General features: G+C 36.5%; 1 protein-coding gene across 1 annotated transcript in view; it reads left to right on the forward strand.

The window, feature by feature from the left end:
- The window catches only part of FAM185A (family with sequence similarity 185 member A), a 57094-nt gene that overhangs the window by 19102 nt on the left and 19226 nt on the right, over positions 1 to 18766 (forward strand). The window contains 2 exon segments of the mRNA XM_036246466.1: positions 4847 to 4888; positions 11754 to 11849. Of these exon segments, the coding sequence (XP_036102359.1) occupies positions 4847 to 4888; positions 11754 to 11849 (138 nt within the window).

Genomic DNA, 18766 nt, shown 5'->3' on the forward strand with positions numbered 1-18766 from the left:
GCTTCATCTTATTTTTGAAGTGTTCAGGAGGTGGAAGCAGTAAAGAGAATTCGGAGTGGAAGCATCTGTCTCACACTAGATTAAATTTTCTAAAGCATGGCTTTCATGTATTGAATCTATCTTGAAATTCTTCTCTGATACCTTCAGTGTAGGATAAAGTCAGTTGACTAGCATTCCATGGTTCTGCTACAGATTGACCTTTACCTATTTTCCCACACTAAATTTGAATAATAGTTAAAAAATAATTGTGTGTATTGTGCATGTAAACTAAGCTCTTGAAATATAGTGCTAAATGAGGCATGATCCCTGTCCTCATAAACTTGCCTAATTTCTCCAGCTTACCTGATTCACATGATTTAAACATAACATATATAGTTCTGCCTTTTTATCTTTGCTTGTGTAATTCTTTTTCCCAGAAAATTCTCCCCCTCAGCATATTCAAATTTTATCCATGTTTCAAATCTCAGCTCTGATGATAATCTCCAATATGACTGACTATTCTCCCTGTGCATGTTAGATTATTTTAGTCTCTTCTCTGAATGGCTCTGGAACCTAATTTATACTGTTCATTTACAAGGTTAATTTATAATTACTGTTAATAAATACTAATTTTTAACTTTGCATTTGTGCATGTCCAGTATAGTTTTGGATGGTTAATCTGTCCTCTGTGCCCGACCCGACCCCTTGTGATTCATGTTTCCTCACATGCAAAATATACTCCCTTCCTTCCAAGGATCCCAAAAGTCGCATACCATTATACATCACCTCAGAGTCCAGAATCTCTACATCAATATCAGATCCAGTGTAGATGAGATTCCTCAGGCATATTTACTGAAATATAGATCTTCAAGTACAGGAATACCTTGTCTTACTGTGCTTTTCTTTATTGTGCTTCATAAATTTTGCATGTTTTATTTCTTTATTGTGCTTCATAAATTTTGCATGTTTTATTTATTTTTAACTGTGCTGTTTTCATTTATTTACAAGCAAAACAAGAATACATTGTTACATAATTTCAGAAATAACTATTTCTCATCAAAATTTTTCTTAGGTCATTGGATGTATTTTCTTGGGGTGGAAAACTTTTCTAATATATTTGAATGGACTTTTGTGTTACGTTAGATTAAAGTGTAATTTTTTTTTTTTTTTTCCTTGGACTGATTTACCTTATTTCCATTAATTAGCTCCTAGGTATAAAAATGTGTTTCAAAGCTTGAGATATCTGAATTTCCTTAAGTTATACTTCCAAAAGTGAGCCATTTTTAGATATAAATCTAACATTTATTTCTTAAATTTTAAACCTTTTGTTATCGGAGAAATGCCTTTCTGTCTTGCTAGTGGGAGTGGGGTTTTCAGGGTGCTGCTGGAATAAGCATTTCCTGAGGATCCCTTGGGAGGATGAGATGTGGTAGAAAGCTTTATTTATGTGGAATTACATCCCTCAGTTTCAAAAGTCCAATTTCCCTTAAACCTGTCTGGGAAGAGGTGCAGCTAGGGTTCAAGAGAGCTAGCAGCAAAGTCATTGTCCAAAGTTTCTGTTCCATGGTGGAGCTGGGTCTGGCAGAGCATCGAGCTAGTTCCACCAGCCCATTAATCCATGGTGTGTGGGGCCCACATAGCTGTGGGCCACGTGATTGAGTGCAGAGGAGCTAAGAGATCCTGACTCCTGCAACAGCAGCCAGGATCGCAGCAAGCAGGAGAGGAACTTCTTTGTTCTAGAGATTAAATATCAAATCTTCCCAAGCTTGAAGTAGCCACACCTATTCTGGTCAATGACCTGTTCCCAGGTGTGACTGACAGAAATTTTGCATGTTTTATAAACTGAAGGCAAGACCCTCCACCAGCAAAATGATTATAACTTGTTTTATCATGATATTTGCTTTATCATAGTGGTCTGGAACCAAACCTCTAATATCTTTGAGGTATGCCTACATTATAGTTCCTCTGAATCTGAAGAACTGTGAACTAAAGAAACAAACTATCTAGTCCCCCCATCTCAACCCACACTCAAAGCACCTGTACACCCAACATACAATAATGAAACAGGCATAGGATAATTGCTCTAGACTTTCCTATTCAAAGAGGGGAAATGAGAAGCACAAAGGAGTTATTGGTTCATAGTGATTTTGAAATTTGAATTGACAAACATTGAAGGTTCTTTGATTAAACCTCAAGGCCTGGGAATAATCCTTTAGGGTTCTAGGCTTTGCTCTCTGAGTTCTGGGTTCCGACTGCTGAGTCATCCTTCCTTTTTCATGAAATGTAGCATGTGTTTGCAGCTGAGTAGTTTTCTCAGTCTGCTTCCTGCCAGTAGAATTTTGTGGGTCCAATGGTCTCTTCATTTTTACTATCACTGCTGCTTTTAGTCTAACTTTGCAATGTGTTTGCTGATATAATTCTGTCAAAAATTTTGTCAGCTTCCTATGACTCATGTTGGGGTTTATTCCACTAGATAAAAGCCACATCCAAGAATCTTTTGAAAATATGGACTTTTGCAGAGGTCTTGAAGTACAGTGCACTCCAGCTTTCTAGAGGGCCTATTGTTTGATTGAGAGCATCTATGAGACGTGCCCTTGATATTTTTAAAGGACTTTTTTGTATAACATTAATACTGTGAGGTACCACCCTTGATCTTTCTGGGGTTTTAACAACAGGTTTTACAGTTACCCCTCAGCTTCATTTTTAGTCCATGTGTGGCAGTGCCCTGGATTCAAAGTTTGTTTAGAAGCCATTCTTAACTTTAACATCTTTTGCCACCTTGAGAGACTGAGAAGTTTCAAAATTATTCATGTCCCGGTTCTTTTTTTGGTTAACAGTTTTTAAGTTTATCTCTCTTTTGCATTTTACTGTGAGCAACAAGAAATAAAATAGGCATAACCTACAACACTGAGTTTGCTTAGAAATCTTAGCTAGATCACTCAGTTTATTCGGCATATTTCCTACTTTCCACGTTACTGAAAGTGATAGTGTTGCTAAGTTTCTATTACTTCTTGACAAGGATCCTCCTTCCTCCAACTTCCAAAAACATTGTTCTTCATTTACCTTTGAGCCCTCATAGGGAGTATACTAACAGTCTGTTTAGGCCTTCTCTAACATGTTCCTCAAAATCCTTCCAACCTCTACCCACTGCCAACTTCTAAAGTTATTCCCACATTTTTAGGTATTTATTATGGCAGCACCCCACTTCCAGCTCTCAGAATCTGTACTGGTTACCTCCTCTTGTGTTACAAATTACCCCAAAACTTAGCAGCTGAAAACAACAAACAGTTATTGTTTTACAGTCTGGATGAGTCAGGAATGTCAGTGTGGCTTATCTGGGATCCCTCATGAGGTTGTAATTGTGGGCTCATTTGAAGGTTCAACCAAGGGAGGATCTGCTTCCTAACTCACTTGTGTGGTTGTTGGCAGGATTCAGTTCAGATCCTGTTAGATGGAGGCCTTTTTGAGTTCCTTTCTTGTGAGCCTCTTTCATTGGGCAGTTGACAACATGTCTAGCTGGCTTCCATCGCAACAAATGATGGAAGCAAGACAGAAGCCAGAATCTTTATGTGACCTAATCTTGGAAGTAAAATCCATTACTTTTGCCCTATTTTATTTGTCAAATACAAATCATTAGGTTCAGCCTACACATGAGGGGAGGAGATTATATAAGGACTTGAGAGGCAGGGATCATTGTAAGCCATCTAAGCAGCTGTATGATCTTTGGCCACTATTTGCATGTGATGGTTCACTGCATGTACTGGATTTGAAATTAGAAGAGTGTGTCTCGAACACACCAATGAAATAATATTTACATAACACATTTAACAGTTTCTTTACAACCTTTTAACTTACTGAGATTTGAAAATAAATTTATGAGCTTAACTTCATACAAACTAAGTTTTGTTTCTACATAAATGTACCCATTGTTCATATACTCCCATGAAGTATAATGGGATGAGTTTACTTACCCTAGATTAATTTTAAGATAATAGTTATTCCTTTACTTTTTAGTGTAGTTTTTGAATTATGGTAGAAGAGGTAATACTGCTCACGCCGTCAGTGTAGTAAATATGGTTAGTATGGCTCCAGAGTAATTATACATACAAGCACATATCTGAAGAAATATCCTACTAATTTGGTACTGGAAGAAGGGGACTAGGAGGAATGTTTGCAATATCCTATACTTGTCCTGGAAAATATATTTTCATTGAAAGATGGGAACCTTTGTGGCCTTTTTCTTTGTTAGTCATATTTTGATGTATTCACTATTCTTGCCCCAAACTTCTTTAAGTCTTGGCACAGAAACCACTTTAATCTAACATATTAGCATGGCATACTGGCCTGAAAAATAATAGTAATCATTTTTTCTTTCCTTTTTTTTTATTGTTTACATTATTAATGATATCCCTAATCCCCCACCCCCTTTGCCCACCTCCACCCAGCCCTCACCCTCTCTTCTCTCTGTCCAACACCAGACTGTTGTCTGTGTCTGTGGGTTATGCATATATATTCTTTATCTAATCTCTTCACCTTCTTTCATCCAGTTAAGTGATTTTCTCATTTAAGGATTTTAGAAATACGATGTTTCTTCCATGTTTCCCAGAATGTATGGTGGTATGTTGGTAGTTATGCTAAAAATGGAGTGGAGGAAGAGAGTATGTATAGATGCCTAAAGCTTTTCACTTTAGAGTTGCAACTAAATCTCTGATTGTTGTGTGATGCTGAGAAAAATTGCCAATGACAAAAACAATGTTATTAAATAATATGTGGATATTCAACCATGTTTTAGAATACCATATAACACAGTTCCTTTCTAAATTATTCCTAATAAATAAATTTGTCTTTCTTTTTCTCTCTTTTCCAGGTAATATAACATTACAAAGCAAGATGGGTAACATCACAGTAGGTATGTGCTAAAATGCTAGTTGGTGAGTTTTGTATGCTTTTTAAAATGGCTCTATTTGTGGTATATTTTGTTTGGGTAAATAAAGTCTATAGTTTAGCTGATGACTTTATAGGATTCTGATATACAAGTTAAATATAGGCAGACCCAATGTATGAATATGTGAAATTTATTGGTTTATTATCCTATAAATATTATTTATTGGTTTTGGCAGAATAGGGTTAGAATTCTGATTTCACCACTTTCTATACATGGGCAAATTACCTAACTTCTCTATGGCTCAGTTTCCACATCTGAAAAAATAGAAATGATAGTAAGTACCTATCATATAAGGTTGTTATAAGGATTAAACAAGACTTTATACATATATACATATATATATATGCATATATATATAATATATAAAGTATTTTAGCACAGCGTCTGACATATGCTAAAAGTTTAATAAATAATACCTATTTTTATTATTGTTATTGTTATAATCCTAGGCCAGAACTAATAGTAGCTAATGGTATGTTAGACCTAATCACTACATGTGATGCTATGCCTGCTGGAGGAAAAAGTTCAGATTTCAAGATAGTTTAGATAAAACTTTTCTCTATTCCAAGTAGCATTTGCTTGCCTGTTTGGCAAAGACACACTCAGCTCTCTGAGTGTTGGTTGTTTTTTAGTCCTTAGAGGTTGGAGGGTTCGGGATGGGAAAGTGGAATCTTTGTGGGGAAGATTCGGCTTATAGCCAATATGAATGCCCAGGGCCTCCTAGTTTTGTTCTTTTAGAAATTTTACACTTTTCCTTTCTTTGTGCTAATTGAAATAGTGAATATGTCCAACAATCCTTTTCACTATCACCTCTGGATTTTCTGGATTAAAGTACCCATTCTTTAAGTTTTCTAGAGATTGTAACTTTTATATTGAATGGGGGATAAATAAAAGATAAAGCTTTCCTCAGTGATAATTATAAATCATTTTAACTAACACATGACAGAAGGACTTAACCTCAGTCCCAGTGGCAAATCAAGATTTGCTGTTGAATCCTCAGGCCATTTCCTCAGAGGACGCATCTGGGACTAGTAAAGGAAGTTTCTAGAATGTACAAAAATGTATTCTGGCAAGAAGCTGAGCTAGCTTGGGAGAAGTCCTAGACATGGATTGAGTTTGTAGCAGTAAGGGAAGAGAGGAAAAGGAGGAGAATATTCCAGAAAAGGAGGATATTCCAAAAAAGGAGGCACAGGGAGTTTCACTACGCTCTAGCAGCTCTTTAGGCAAATGTAAACTTGAGGAATACATATAAAATAATATAATATGATATAATACAATATAATTAATATAATATAATAATATAAATATCCTTGGATGGAAATGTGGAAACATAGAGAAAACCCAAATATAGATAGACCAGTATTGTAGAAGTATTTAATGATTCTTTATAATTTTTTCTTTAGCACAACAAACTATAGTTTTATGTTCTTTTTAAAAGCTTTTTAAAAATTTAGGTTCTTGCCTGGATGGTGTGGCTCAGTGAGGCATGCAGGAGGAGGACAATTGATGTTCTGTCTCATTGATGTTTCTATCTCTCCTTTTCCCTTCCTCTCTCTCTAAAAATAAATAAATTAATTAATATAATATATATTTAGGTTCTTAGAAATAAATATGCGAAGGTAGATAAAGGTGTTGGATTTCTTATTTTGTAAACATCACTGGTAAATTTTAAGTTCTGGGTTTTGTTGTTGTTGTTTTGTTTTAGTTAATCCTTACTTGAGGATTTTTCCACTGATTTTTAGAGAGTGGAAGAGGGGGAGGGAGAGAGAGAGAGAGAGAGAGAGAGAGAGAGAGAGAGGGGGAGAGAGAGAGAGAGAAAGAAACATTGATGTGAGAGATACATATCAACACATCAATTAGTTGCCTCCCTGGGGCCAGGGATTGAACCTGCAACTCAGGACCATGCCCTTGACCAGGAATTGAACCCACAACTCTTTGATCCAAGGGCCGATGCGCTAACTGCTAAGCCAAATCAGCCAGGGCTAAGTTCTGTTTTTGAAGAATCAAAATAAAATAAAAAGTATGCATTTGTAAGTTATGTATCGATTCTGTGATAGTGTGGAAAAACATGGACTTTAGAAACGATTTGACTGTGAATTTTGGTCCTATTGTTATTGTTTTAGTTAACCCAATTATTTATTACACAAAGTGAACAAAAGGAAGGCCAAAGAGTATAGGAATGTTGATGTGCAGCTTTGCCAGGAAGCTGCAGTTTAATACTCCCCAGGAAGCCACTGGTCCATTCCCCACAGATCACTGGGGGAAGAGACTAAACATGATGGGAGAATAGATGCATGCCCAGTAAAGTCTGGGTGAAATAGGGGAGGTACTTACCTGTTGGTCACAACTGGGAACAGGTCACTGGCCAGAGTAGGCATGGCCACTGCAGCACAGGAATATTTGAGATATTTAATCCTCTAAACAAAGGAGTTTGTGTGCTTGCTCTCCTGCTCTCTTGGCTCTTGGCTGTCTTGTTCACTCTTATGCTCCTGCCTTTGCCCATATGACCCATAGCTGTGTAGACCCCATACAATGGACCAATGGACTAAAGTTAGTATTTGAAGACAATACTGGGGATGGCAGTAACCAGTCAACATATTTATCGAGTGACTGCTCTGTATAAGGAACTCTTTTAGGTACTGGGGAATAAATTAGTCAACAAGACATAGTCTCCATATTCAACTTAAGACTGAGGAGAAAGACAGTAATCATGTAAATAAGAAAAGATCATTTCAGTAACACAATGGATAAATAAGAGAAGGTAATGGGATAGAGTGGGGAAAAGGAAGCTATTTCATTTAGCAATGAGGGAGGATGTGGAGAAGGTATATTTGAACTAAGGCCAGAATAATGGGAAAAAAGCATGTAAAATTCTAGGTGCAGAGCTCTCCAGATAAAGGAACACCCAGTGCAAGTCCTGAAAATGGAATGAGTTTATCATTTTTGAGGTATAGAAAGAAGCACGTGTATGGGAGGCAATTGATCAATGTTTCACTCTCACATCAGTGTTTCTCTCTTCGTCTCTTTCTAAAAATCAATAGAAAAACATTTTGGGGTGAGGATTAAAAAAATAAAGTCTACTGAGTAACTTGGATTTTAAGGAATTGAGATTAGCAGAAGCAAAACAGTTACACAGGAACAAAAAGTGATTTGTAGGAACCTGAGAGGGAAATAGGTTAGAATAGCAAGAGCTTCAAAATATTGAAATGGGTGTTGAGAAAAAGTTATATTATCCAATTGGAATATTAAAATACTTGAGATGATTTAGGTATTATCCTATATGATTTCAGGAAAATAGACTATGTCATCTTCATGATTTCTTTGTTAAGAAGAATACATATAATTATGGTCCTTTATTTCTAGTATAGATCAGCTTCTTAAGTAATCTCATCAGTCATTTGGATTTTGTATATACGTTCCAACCTACCTCCCAAAATCCTGTTCTTCCTAATTTACATAATATAGAGATCAGAAGCTGAAGTATAAAAGGTTTTATTGTCAATACCTGATTTTCCTTTAACTCATTTTTAAAAATTGATTTTAGAGAGACAGAGGAAGGAAGGAAGGGAGAGAGAGAGAGAGAAACATTGATCTGTTGCTCCACTTATTCATGCATTTACTGGTTGTTTTTTTTATGTGCCCTGACTGGGGATTGAACCTGCAACCTTTGCATATCAGGACAGTGCTCTAACCATCTGAGCTACCTGGCCAGTGCTAAACTCATATTTTCATAAATAATAACTTTCTTCTGTAACACCAGGTCATGTTCCATTTTAAAAAGGAGAGAGCAGCCCTGGCTTGTTTGGCTCAGCAGTTAGAACATCAGCCCGCAGACCAGAGAGTCCTGGTTTTGGTTCCCACTAAGGGCACATACCTCGGTCACAGTTTGTCCCCAGCCCCGGTTGGGGTCATGCATGTGGCAACCAGTCAATGTGTCTCTCTCACATCGATGTCTCTCTCTCTCTCTCTTCCTCCCTCTCTCCTCCCGCTCTATCTGAAGATAAATGATAGATAGATAGATAGATAGATAGATAGATAGATAGATAGATAGATAGATAGATAGGGCAGAGCTTGAAAATAGATAATGGTGGGATAGGGGTGTTAATAGAGTTGCTCACCTAGCTTGACTTTCTCTTTTCTATGTTGCCTCCTTTGGAAGGCATCACCAGAAGCTGTGTACTGGTAATTATAGTGCCCTGAGTGTTTTTCATAAGCCCAGCCTCCTATATGCTCTTACCCAAACACAGAACACCTAGACAGGACATTAATTTAGAAAACTTAACTTGAAGAGACCTTAAAATTCTGCCTTTTCACATCCTTTACTATATTACAAATGATTGCAACCAAAAGGTATTAAGAGTCAAATTAAGGCTTATATATTTAGTCCTATATATAAAATTTGTTCCTTATTACTGCAATTAGTGTAGCTTTGGAAATATAGGAATCAAATTGCAAAAATCAAGAAATATCTTTTGTGTTGCTGTTTCTTAGTATCTACATGTTGAAACTTGAGGTAGAATTATAAAAATTTCGAAGAACTTTCTGAATTTGCTTGACCAATTTTGAGAGAATTTTTCTTTATCTGAAGGAAAATTAGCAAAGTTTGGGATTTTAGCCTTTTAAACTTATTTGCTATTCTTTGCTATTAGCAAAGTGCACATTACAAATATCTATTTCTTTGGTTGCATATAGTGTTACCTGGTAGTTGATATCAGTTTTTTCCCCTGTGTATGTGTAATTTTCTGGGAAAACTCAGTGGTCTCTGTCAGACCTATAAGACCTTTGTCCCAAATAGTGATGATACAAAACTATAGAGCCTACTTATTTCAACGACTTTCTGGACTAACAATTTCTATTCACTTCTTAATCACCCTCTAATGCTTATTTCCCTTCAAGGTTCCTCCCACAACAATAGCATTTCTCTGTTATGTGAATCTCCAAACTATGAAATTCTGTGAATGGAGCCTTTGACTCTTGATAATTTTTAGTTCCAATCACTTGTATCATAGAAAACAAAAAATTAGTGTGTGTTTTGCTACATAGATTTTTCAATATTACCTTTGCTTTCTCTTTTAAAAATGCATCTTGAATTAAAAGATTTTTTTTTTTGATAGCCTCCAAGGGAAGGGCCATTATCAGAGCTCAACACTGATAACATGAGAACTTACTTACTTAGTGGTTTAGGATATCATTGTTTAGCTGTGTTTATTTCCCATTAGCAGGGGGCGGGAGAGAGAAGTGAAAAGTATTGCTTATGAACCATGTAACACTGTTGTATATTTTCCCCTTAGAGAAAGCAAGAAATCAAAATAATGTTTAAATATTTTATTTTGTTCAACCTGGGATAATGCACGCATTGTGTAGTCCACATTTTTTATTATAATATGTTTTCACTTGGCTTCTTTTAGGATGCAGTAAGGGGCTTTACAAGGAGTTTTTGTTGGTGGCTGGGGAGAGAAAGATTCATCTTTGTCCAGCTATTCCATGTCGTTTATGTCTAGTTGCTTAATTTTCCAGTATTTTAATGTCTTTTGACGCTAAAAAAATTAAATAAATGTTGAATCACTCTGTTGTACAGCTGAAACTAATATAATATTGTATGCCAGCTATACTTAAATTTTAAAAATTAAATTAATTAGTTCTGATAAAGGACATTTTTCAGTCTAGACTAGAGATAAATTATTGTAAATTATTTTGGAGTTAGATTTTAAATAGTTTGTTCCCAAGCTGTTACCTTTGGATTCATCTAAAATTTAAAGAAAAATGTTGGCTCCTTTATGAGTATGCAAATTTATTTTCTCCATATTTTGCAAAAAGTAGAATAGTATAATTTTTGGCATTAGTTTCATCACACTCCCTACTTTGTTCCCACTTTGAAGTAATAAAAACTCCAGATAAAATATGCTTTTTAAGAGGGTTCTTAAAAAAATATGCTTTGACTTTCTCAGGGCAGTCAGATAGAATATTCAATTAAAGGTTCAGTTGACATGGGAGAGGAGAAAGAAGGGGAAGCTACTTAGCACTGACTCTTCAACATCATTCTTACTTCTTTATCTCTGTTTTGAACTGAAATACTGGCTGATTGAAAAATGGAAGTCAATGATGACAAAAGGAAATTTGAGTGTCAGATCAGAACCACCTTATTTATGATTTTCTCCCCCTGATTTAAAGATAACCTGTTAATTCCAGAAACTTGAAAAGAAATATTTAGATATAAACTAACTTTGCCCACTCTTCAAGTGACCCCCCATTTCTGTGCCTCTAAAAAATGCAACAAAACCTTATACAGAGTAATCTTTCACTCTGAGCAGTACTTTCTAGTACTTAGCAAATTTGCTAAAAGGAGAAAATATAAGAGGTTTTGATTTTTGTTAACTTTGCCACTACTTGTATGTGACTGTACAAGTGTACAATACAGTGATTCAATTATATACATGAGATATAATTGTTTAGTAAACATTGAAAGTTGATAATAAACTAAATGTATCAGCAGTGCTAAATGATCTTGGCTGTCAAGTATTCACTGCTTGTGCACTGTCCCTCCTGCGCATTATGTGAACATGTTCAGAGACGGTGCTTCAGATGTTTAGAGATAAGTCATGCAGGTTACTATAGACAGGGATTTTTTATTGTCTGGTGTATAATTCTAGATTTCTGTTCCTGTTTTCATTTTAAAGCAGAAGATGGCATAGTTATAAGAAAAAAACCTCACTAGACTCTTAGCTCTTTATCCTAATGCTGAAGCAGAGCTTTTTAGTTCAAGTTTATAATTCCAGTTACTCAAGTAAGAATGATTATGCTTATGTTTGTTTGTTTTCCTTCGTCCTGGATTCATCCTCTGGATGTCTAAAAGCCTCAACTCATCAAAGTGCCTTAGATGTTTATGTCAGCCAATTGGGGAAAGTGGAATTGAAATCCCATAAAGGTTAGCCAAGTGGAATGTTTTATTTTGACATATGTATAAAGAAGGTTTTACATAACATTCAGGAAACAGATGGTCAAATTATCATATCTGTAGTACTAACAAACTGATTTCAAGAAAATTTCGTCTCAGAATCTGATTTAAAGACTGGAATACTAGTCCTGTAGACCAATGATCTTTGAAACTTTAGGGACAGATGGCCATGAAGACTGTCTTATCCTTTGTAGTGCAAACAAAGGTGTGGTAATATACTGATTCTCTATTACTGTAAAATGTTTTAGTGTTAGTGTTCGGGTTTTTCAGTTTAGCTTTGTGTCTAATATAGAATATTCTTTGGAAAATGCTCTCATACTGTTTTTAGAAGTTTTTCTATCACTGTAAGTGGATCTTCTGAGGCCATCACTTTAGAGTAACACTTTTCAAAATGTGATCCTGAAATAAAGGTCTCATCAGGAGGGTCCTCTAAAGTGATTGTTGACTTAATCTCTTGAAGTATCAAGACTTATTATGTGCCCCTGGCCCTGTAGCTCTGATAGGCCAAAGTTGTGGGTTCAATCTCCCTTCAGGGCACATACAAGAAGCAATCAAAGAATGTATAAATAAGTGGAACAACAAATCAATGTTTCTCTCTCTCTTTCTCTCCCTCCTTCCCCCTCTCCCTAAAATCAATCAATTAAAAATTTAAAAAAAGACTTATTATGTGTCTCTTTCTATAATATTATTTCTAAAACAAATAACTTTTTCTAAGAGTCAAGGTCTTTCATTAAAAATGATGCATTTTTGAGTCATTTGAAAGCTGTGTAGAAGTACATGCACACATGCATGGTGGCAAGTGGCTTGGGTATTTGGAGTAACTTGGCCATAGGGGCTGAAGTGGCCTGAGTGCAGAAAGCTGAGAACCACAGCTCTGTATAAAAAATTAACAATAAAGTCTAGAAGCTCTTGCATATTAATATAACAAGGAAAATACTTTCTTACAGAGACCAGTTGTTCCTGCTGTTAGTAATTTCTTTCCCACATTGGTTTAATATTTCTTTTGTCAGCGAGGCTTACTTGTCAGATGTCAAAATAAAACTACAACACAGAGGTCTGAAACAAATGATTGCTGACACACAGGTATGATTTTATTTTTCAATATCACATTTTTTCCCCCTTTAAATAATATCATGTTCTGACTAAATTTCTAAGAGCTTCAGTAATGCTATTCAGGGTATTTTGTGAATGCCATAAAAGTCATATAATTGCATTTTCTTATTATGAAGACCGAAAGAGAAAAACAATTACTACATGTAATGTAACTAGTAACAGAGTAAAAACTCTTAAATGAAAGGTTTTTTTTTCCTGTTTTGTATGGTTGGGCAGAAAAGTACAACAAAACAAACAAAAATCATTATTAATCTTCAGTACTTGAAATATTTTTGAGTATTATTTAGAATGTTATTCCAGTAACCTATTGAAATGGCCTATAGTGTTTCAAAATTTGATTAGTCAATTTTGTGTTTTCTCCTACTGGAACCATGTTATTGGCAGAAGCTTAAAGATAACTGGAAACAAAGATTTCTACCTTACTTTAGGTCTCTTAATTCTTACTACATTTGGCAAGAGTAACTTTTCAGAATAGGAAGTTATTCATCAGTCTGTTGCTTAACGGTTAGTAAAGAAATCTGAAATCCTTTCTGACTCCGCCACTGTCTTACTGTAGCGTTCAAGAACCAGCTATTTGAGTCTCTTAGGTCTTCAACATTTTGCCATGTGAAAAAGAGTGTTAGGGGTGCTAGAAGGTCTCAGGTTCTTCTAGGACAGTGGTTCTCAACCTTTGGGGGTCGAACGACCCTTTCACAGGGGTCACCCAAGACCATCGGGAAACACATATTTCCGATGACAATTCATAACAGTAGAAAAATTACAGTTATGAAATAGCAACGAAAATAATTTTATGGTTGGGGGTCACCACAACATGAGGAACTGTATTAAAGGGTCGCGGCATTAGGAAGGTTGAGAACCACTGTTCTAGGAGAACAGGGAAACCTTGAAGGGGAGGCAATTACTGTTGGATTTGGTGGAAACTGGGGCTCAGACTGGTAAATAAAAGGCACCAGAGAGAGGGAAATATGGTGGTCGAGTTAATGAAAGCTACACAGATGATCTCCCAGGACCAAACGTGAATCACCACTAAAATAAAGCGTGGGAAAAAAGCAACAGAAAAGCAATGGGAAGAGATTATATAACCACAGACACTGGTAGGATCTGTGGAGGCACAAGAGGGTGGCAGGTGAGAACCCACAGACAGCAGTGGCCTTAACTGTGAACAGGTTAAAATCCCAAGCCCGCTCCACAGCACAGAGGGGCAGGACAGAGCACTAGATTAGCTACAGCCGCTCACCTTGTGCTCTGGCAGAGGGAAGGTGGACTGGACTGGAACTCTGTGGGGACACCTGGGATTTGGAGGGCGCTCAGAGTTTTTGCCACAAAGGATAGTGGCCAGCTTGCTTCTTCCCAGAGCTGTATGGAGAAAGAGCAGCCCCTCCCTCAGAGACTCAGCTTCCACCAGGTGAGCCAAAGAAATACAAATTGAGGCTCATTAACAACCAGCATCTGTCCCACCCTCTGGAAATCCTCTTACCCAGAACATCAGAAGGCTACATTCCAAGGCTCTCAGTAACTGAGACTAATAACCTCCAGGCAAAAAGCTAGAGGATAACCGAACCTTTCCTGGGTTTACAAATCTACCCAGGAAAGTAAGATTTGACAGTGGGGTTTACTGTGGGCCCTTCCATGCTCATCCAAACCCAGTAGAGGGAGCCACAGACAGCAAAACACCAACACCCACAGGGGAAATTTAACAGGTTCCAAAACCCACAGAGATGGCCAAAATGGTGAAACAAAGAAACAAATCCCAAATGAAAGAACAAGAGAACTCTACTGAAGATGAGATCAATGAAATGCAGTTAAGCAAGTTATCAGGGGTAGAGTTCAGAGCCATGATCTGGAGGAAGCTCAACAGCATGAGTAAGGATATCAACACCATGAGTAAAGATATAGAAACATTAAAACCAACTAAGTGGAAATGAAGAATGACATTGCAGAAATAAAGGACACATTGGAAGGACTAACCAGCGAAGTAGAGGAAGCTGAGGACTGGATCAGTGAATTAGAAGACGGGAGGAAAAAAATCAACCAATCAGAAAACCAAAAGGAGAAATAATTAAAAAACACAAAGATAGCTTAAGAGAACTTGGGACAACTGGAAACATAATAATATTTGCATCATAAGAGTCCCCAAAGAAGAAGAAAATGAGCAAGGGTTAGAGAATATATTTGAAGAAATAGTGACAAAACTTTCCTAACTTAGTGAAGGAAGAAGGCATTCAAGTTCAAGAAGCACAGAGAGCCCCAAGTAAGAAGAACCCAAACAGGCCCACACCAAGACATATAATAATTAAAATGCCAAAAATTAAAGACAAAGAGAGAATCCTGAAAGCAGCAAGAGATAAGCAACAGGTTATCTACAAAGGAACCCGCATAAGGCTCTCAGCTGACTTCTCACAAGAAACACTGCAGGCCAGAAGGGAATGGCATGAAGTAATCAAGGTCATGAAAAACAAGGATCTGAATCCAAGACTACTCTACCCAGCAAGGCTGTCATTCAAAATAGAAGGTACAGTAAAGAGTTTCCCAGACAAAAAAAAAAAAAGGATAAGGGAATATATTAGCACCAAACTAGCACTGCAAGAAATGTTAAAAGGACTGCTGTAATTAGTAGAAGAAATAGGAAGAAAAATATAACCACACTAAACAAAAATGGCAATAAATAAGTACATATCAATAATCACCTTAAATGTAAATGGATTGAGTGTTCCAATAAAAAGAAACAGAGTAGCGACTGAAAAGAAAGCATGACTCACATATATGTTGTTTACAAGAGACCCACCTCACAGCTAAAGACTCACAAAGGTTGAAAGTGAAGTAATGGAAAAAAATCTTCCAAGCAAATGGAAAGGGAAAAAAAGCTGGGGTAGCAATACTCATATCTGATAAATTAGATTTCAAAATGAAGGTCATAACTAGAGACAAAGAAGGCCACTACATAATATTGAAAGGATCTATCCAACAGGAAGATATAATTTTGGTAAACATATATGCACCTAATATAGGAGCACCAAAATATATTAAAAATCTTCTGGAGCCCTGGCCAGATTGGCTCAGCAGTTAGAGTATTGGCCCACGTACCAGTGAGACCAGGGTTCAGTTCCTGATAAGGGCAAGTACCTCAGTTGCAGTTTGTCCCTGGCCCTGGTTGGGTCGTGTGGGTGGCGACCACTTGATGTGTCCCTTTGACGTCGATCTTTCTCTCTCTTTCTCTCTCTCTCTCCCTCCCACTCTATCTGAAAAAAATACTGAAAAACATCCTCGGGTGAGGATAAAAACAAACAAACAAACAAAAAACCAACCTGGTACTGGCACAAGAATAGGCACATAGATCAATGGAATAAACAGAGAACCCAGAAATTGACCCAAAACGTTATGCTCAATTAATATTCACCAAAGGTGGCAAGAGCATACAATGGAGTAAAGACAGCCTCTTTAATAAATGGTGTTGGGAAAATTAGACAGCTACATGCAAAAAAAATGAAATTAGACCATCAACTTACACTATACACAAGAATAAACTCAAAATGGATAAAAGACTTAAATGTGACTCATGAATCCATATAAATCCTAGAGGAAAATATAGGCAGCAAAATTTCACACATCATACGCAGCAGAGTTTTCACTAATACATCAGCTAAGGCAACAGAAACAAAGGAAAAAATAAACACGTGGGACTACATCAAACTAAAAAGCTGCTGCGTAGCAAAAGAAACAACCATCAAAATGGGAAGGCAACCCACTGTATGGGAGAGCATAATTGCCAATGATACATCAGATAAGGGGTTACTTTCCAAAATATATAAAGTGCTTGTACAACTCAACAAAGAAAGACAAAGAACCCAATTAAAAATGAGCAGAGGAGCTGAATAGACACCTCTCTATAGAGGACATACAAATGGCCAAGAGACATATGAAGAAATGCTCAACATCACTAATCATCACAGAGATGCAAATTAAAACCACAATGAGGTATCACCTCACACCTGTCAGAATGGCCGCCATTAACAAATCATCAAACAACAAGTGCTGGCAAGGATGTGGAGAAAATGGGACTCTAGTACACTGCTGGTGGGAATGCAAACTAGTGCAGCCACTATGGAAAACAATACGGTGTTACCTCAAAAAATTAAAAATTGAGCTGCCATTTGATCCAGTGATCCCACTTCTAGGAATATACCCTAAGAAGCCTGAAACACCAATCAGGAAGAATATATGTACCCCCATGTTCATAGCAGCACTATTTACAATAGCTAAAATCTGGAAACAGCCCAAATCTCCACCAGTAGACAAATGGATAAAAAACCTTGGTACATATACACAATGGAGTACTATGCAGCTGTAAGAAAGAAAGATCTCTTATCCTTTGAGATGACATGGAGGTACCTGGAAAGTATTATCCTAAGTGATAATAGCCAAGCAGAGAAAGGTAAATATCATATGATCTCATTTATTTGTGGAATGTAATGAACATAACAGTCTGAAGAACAGGGAAGTCCCAGAGATGCGGAAGTAGGGTATAGACTGACAATCCCCAGAAGATGGGGGTGGGGGAAGATAAAACACAGAATTTATATGCATGTATGCATAACCAATAGACATGGCTAACAAAGCTGAGGACGGGAAGGGGAGGGAGCAGGAGTAGGCTGTCAATGAGGGAAAAGGGAGAAACATCTGTAACAAAAATTTTTTTTTAAAAGGAGTGTTACAATGTGTGTTTTCTCTCTATGAAAATCAACATGGGACCTTATTAATTCATTCAGAAAGCCTTGAGAGTCAGACCTACAAATGAATACTGACTTTTTCACTTAAAATTTGTCCTTGATTACACCACTAATTCCAATATAGTATGCCTTCCATAAATGATGCTATTAGTATTAGTTTTAACACTAACTTTTTAATTTTTAAAGAATGGTATTGATGTCAATAACCGTGAAGCAGTTTACAAAGTGAACAGATGTTGAAGATATAACGAGCTCTTCTTTCTAAAAGAAAAGATCATGTTAAAGGGGGAAATTTGGAAGTTCTCAATTCATGACAATTCTTTATTTGCAAACAGTAATGGAGTATTGGTAGTGATGGTTTTTGTTTTTGAAGGATGTGGAAAGCGATGGGGATAAAACTATGTGCATTACTTAACATTTTTAAAGCTGTCACAGATTTAAGATCTCTTGACTCACTTAAGAGCTGAAAAAATTGATCACATTTAATGTAGTTAGATATAAAGTCCTAAAATTTTTTTAAATTCATTATTTTCTACTTTTTAAAGTATGTTTGGTAGAAAAACATGTCTTTTCTATTCATCTGGAAATTTTTCAGGGTGGTGGTGGTGGTTTTTTCCCCCCAAAACCCTCTTATCTGTTGTTATGGAGGATCTCCTGTCAGTAGTTTACATTTAAAATCTGAAAAGCAATTTGTTTTTTAAATAAAATAAAGCAGTTGTAGTGATGTAGTGATGTGCTTTGTTTCCCACTCTTTTTGTAAATACAAGTGTTCATCAGTCTTATCCTAAGAAGATACGAAGTTACTTTAAAAAACTTAAACTGATATTAACCAAACTAGAAGGCAAACAATGGCCCATATATAAATGCATTCTAATAGGAATTTTTATAGAATTCACAGGGGATGTCATCCTGACCATCTTGTTCACAGAGCTGGGTTTAATGTTTTATGGCAGGAGCCTCTTACTTTTTTTGATATATAAGAAACAGAGAAAAAAACTTCTGAAAGAGGAGTGTGCTGGTGAGTTTTCACTGCAACCTAAGTCATTG

The sequence above is a fragment of the Molossus molossus genome, unplaced genomic scaffold (assembly GCF_014108415.1).
Source record: "Molossus molossus isolate mMolMol1 unplaced genomic scaffold, mMolMol1.p scaffold_m16_p_7, whole genome shotgun sequence".
Classification (NCBI taxonomy): Eukaryota; Metazoa; Chordata; class Mammalia; order Chiroptera; family Molossidae; genus Molossus; species Molossus molossus.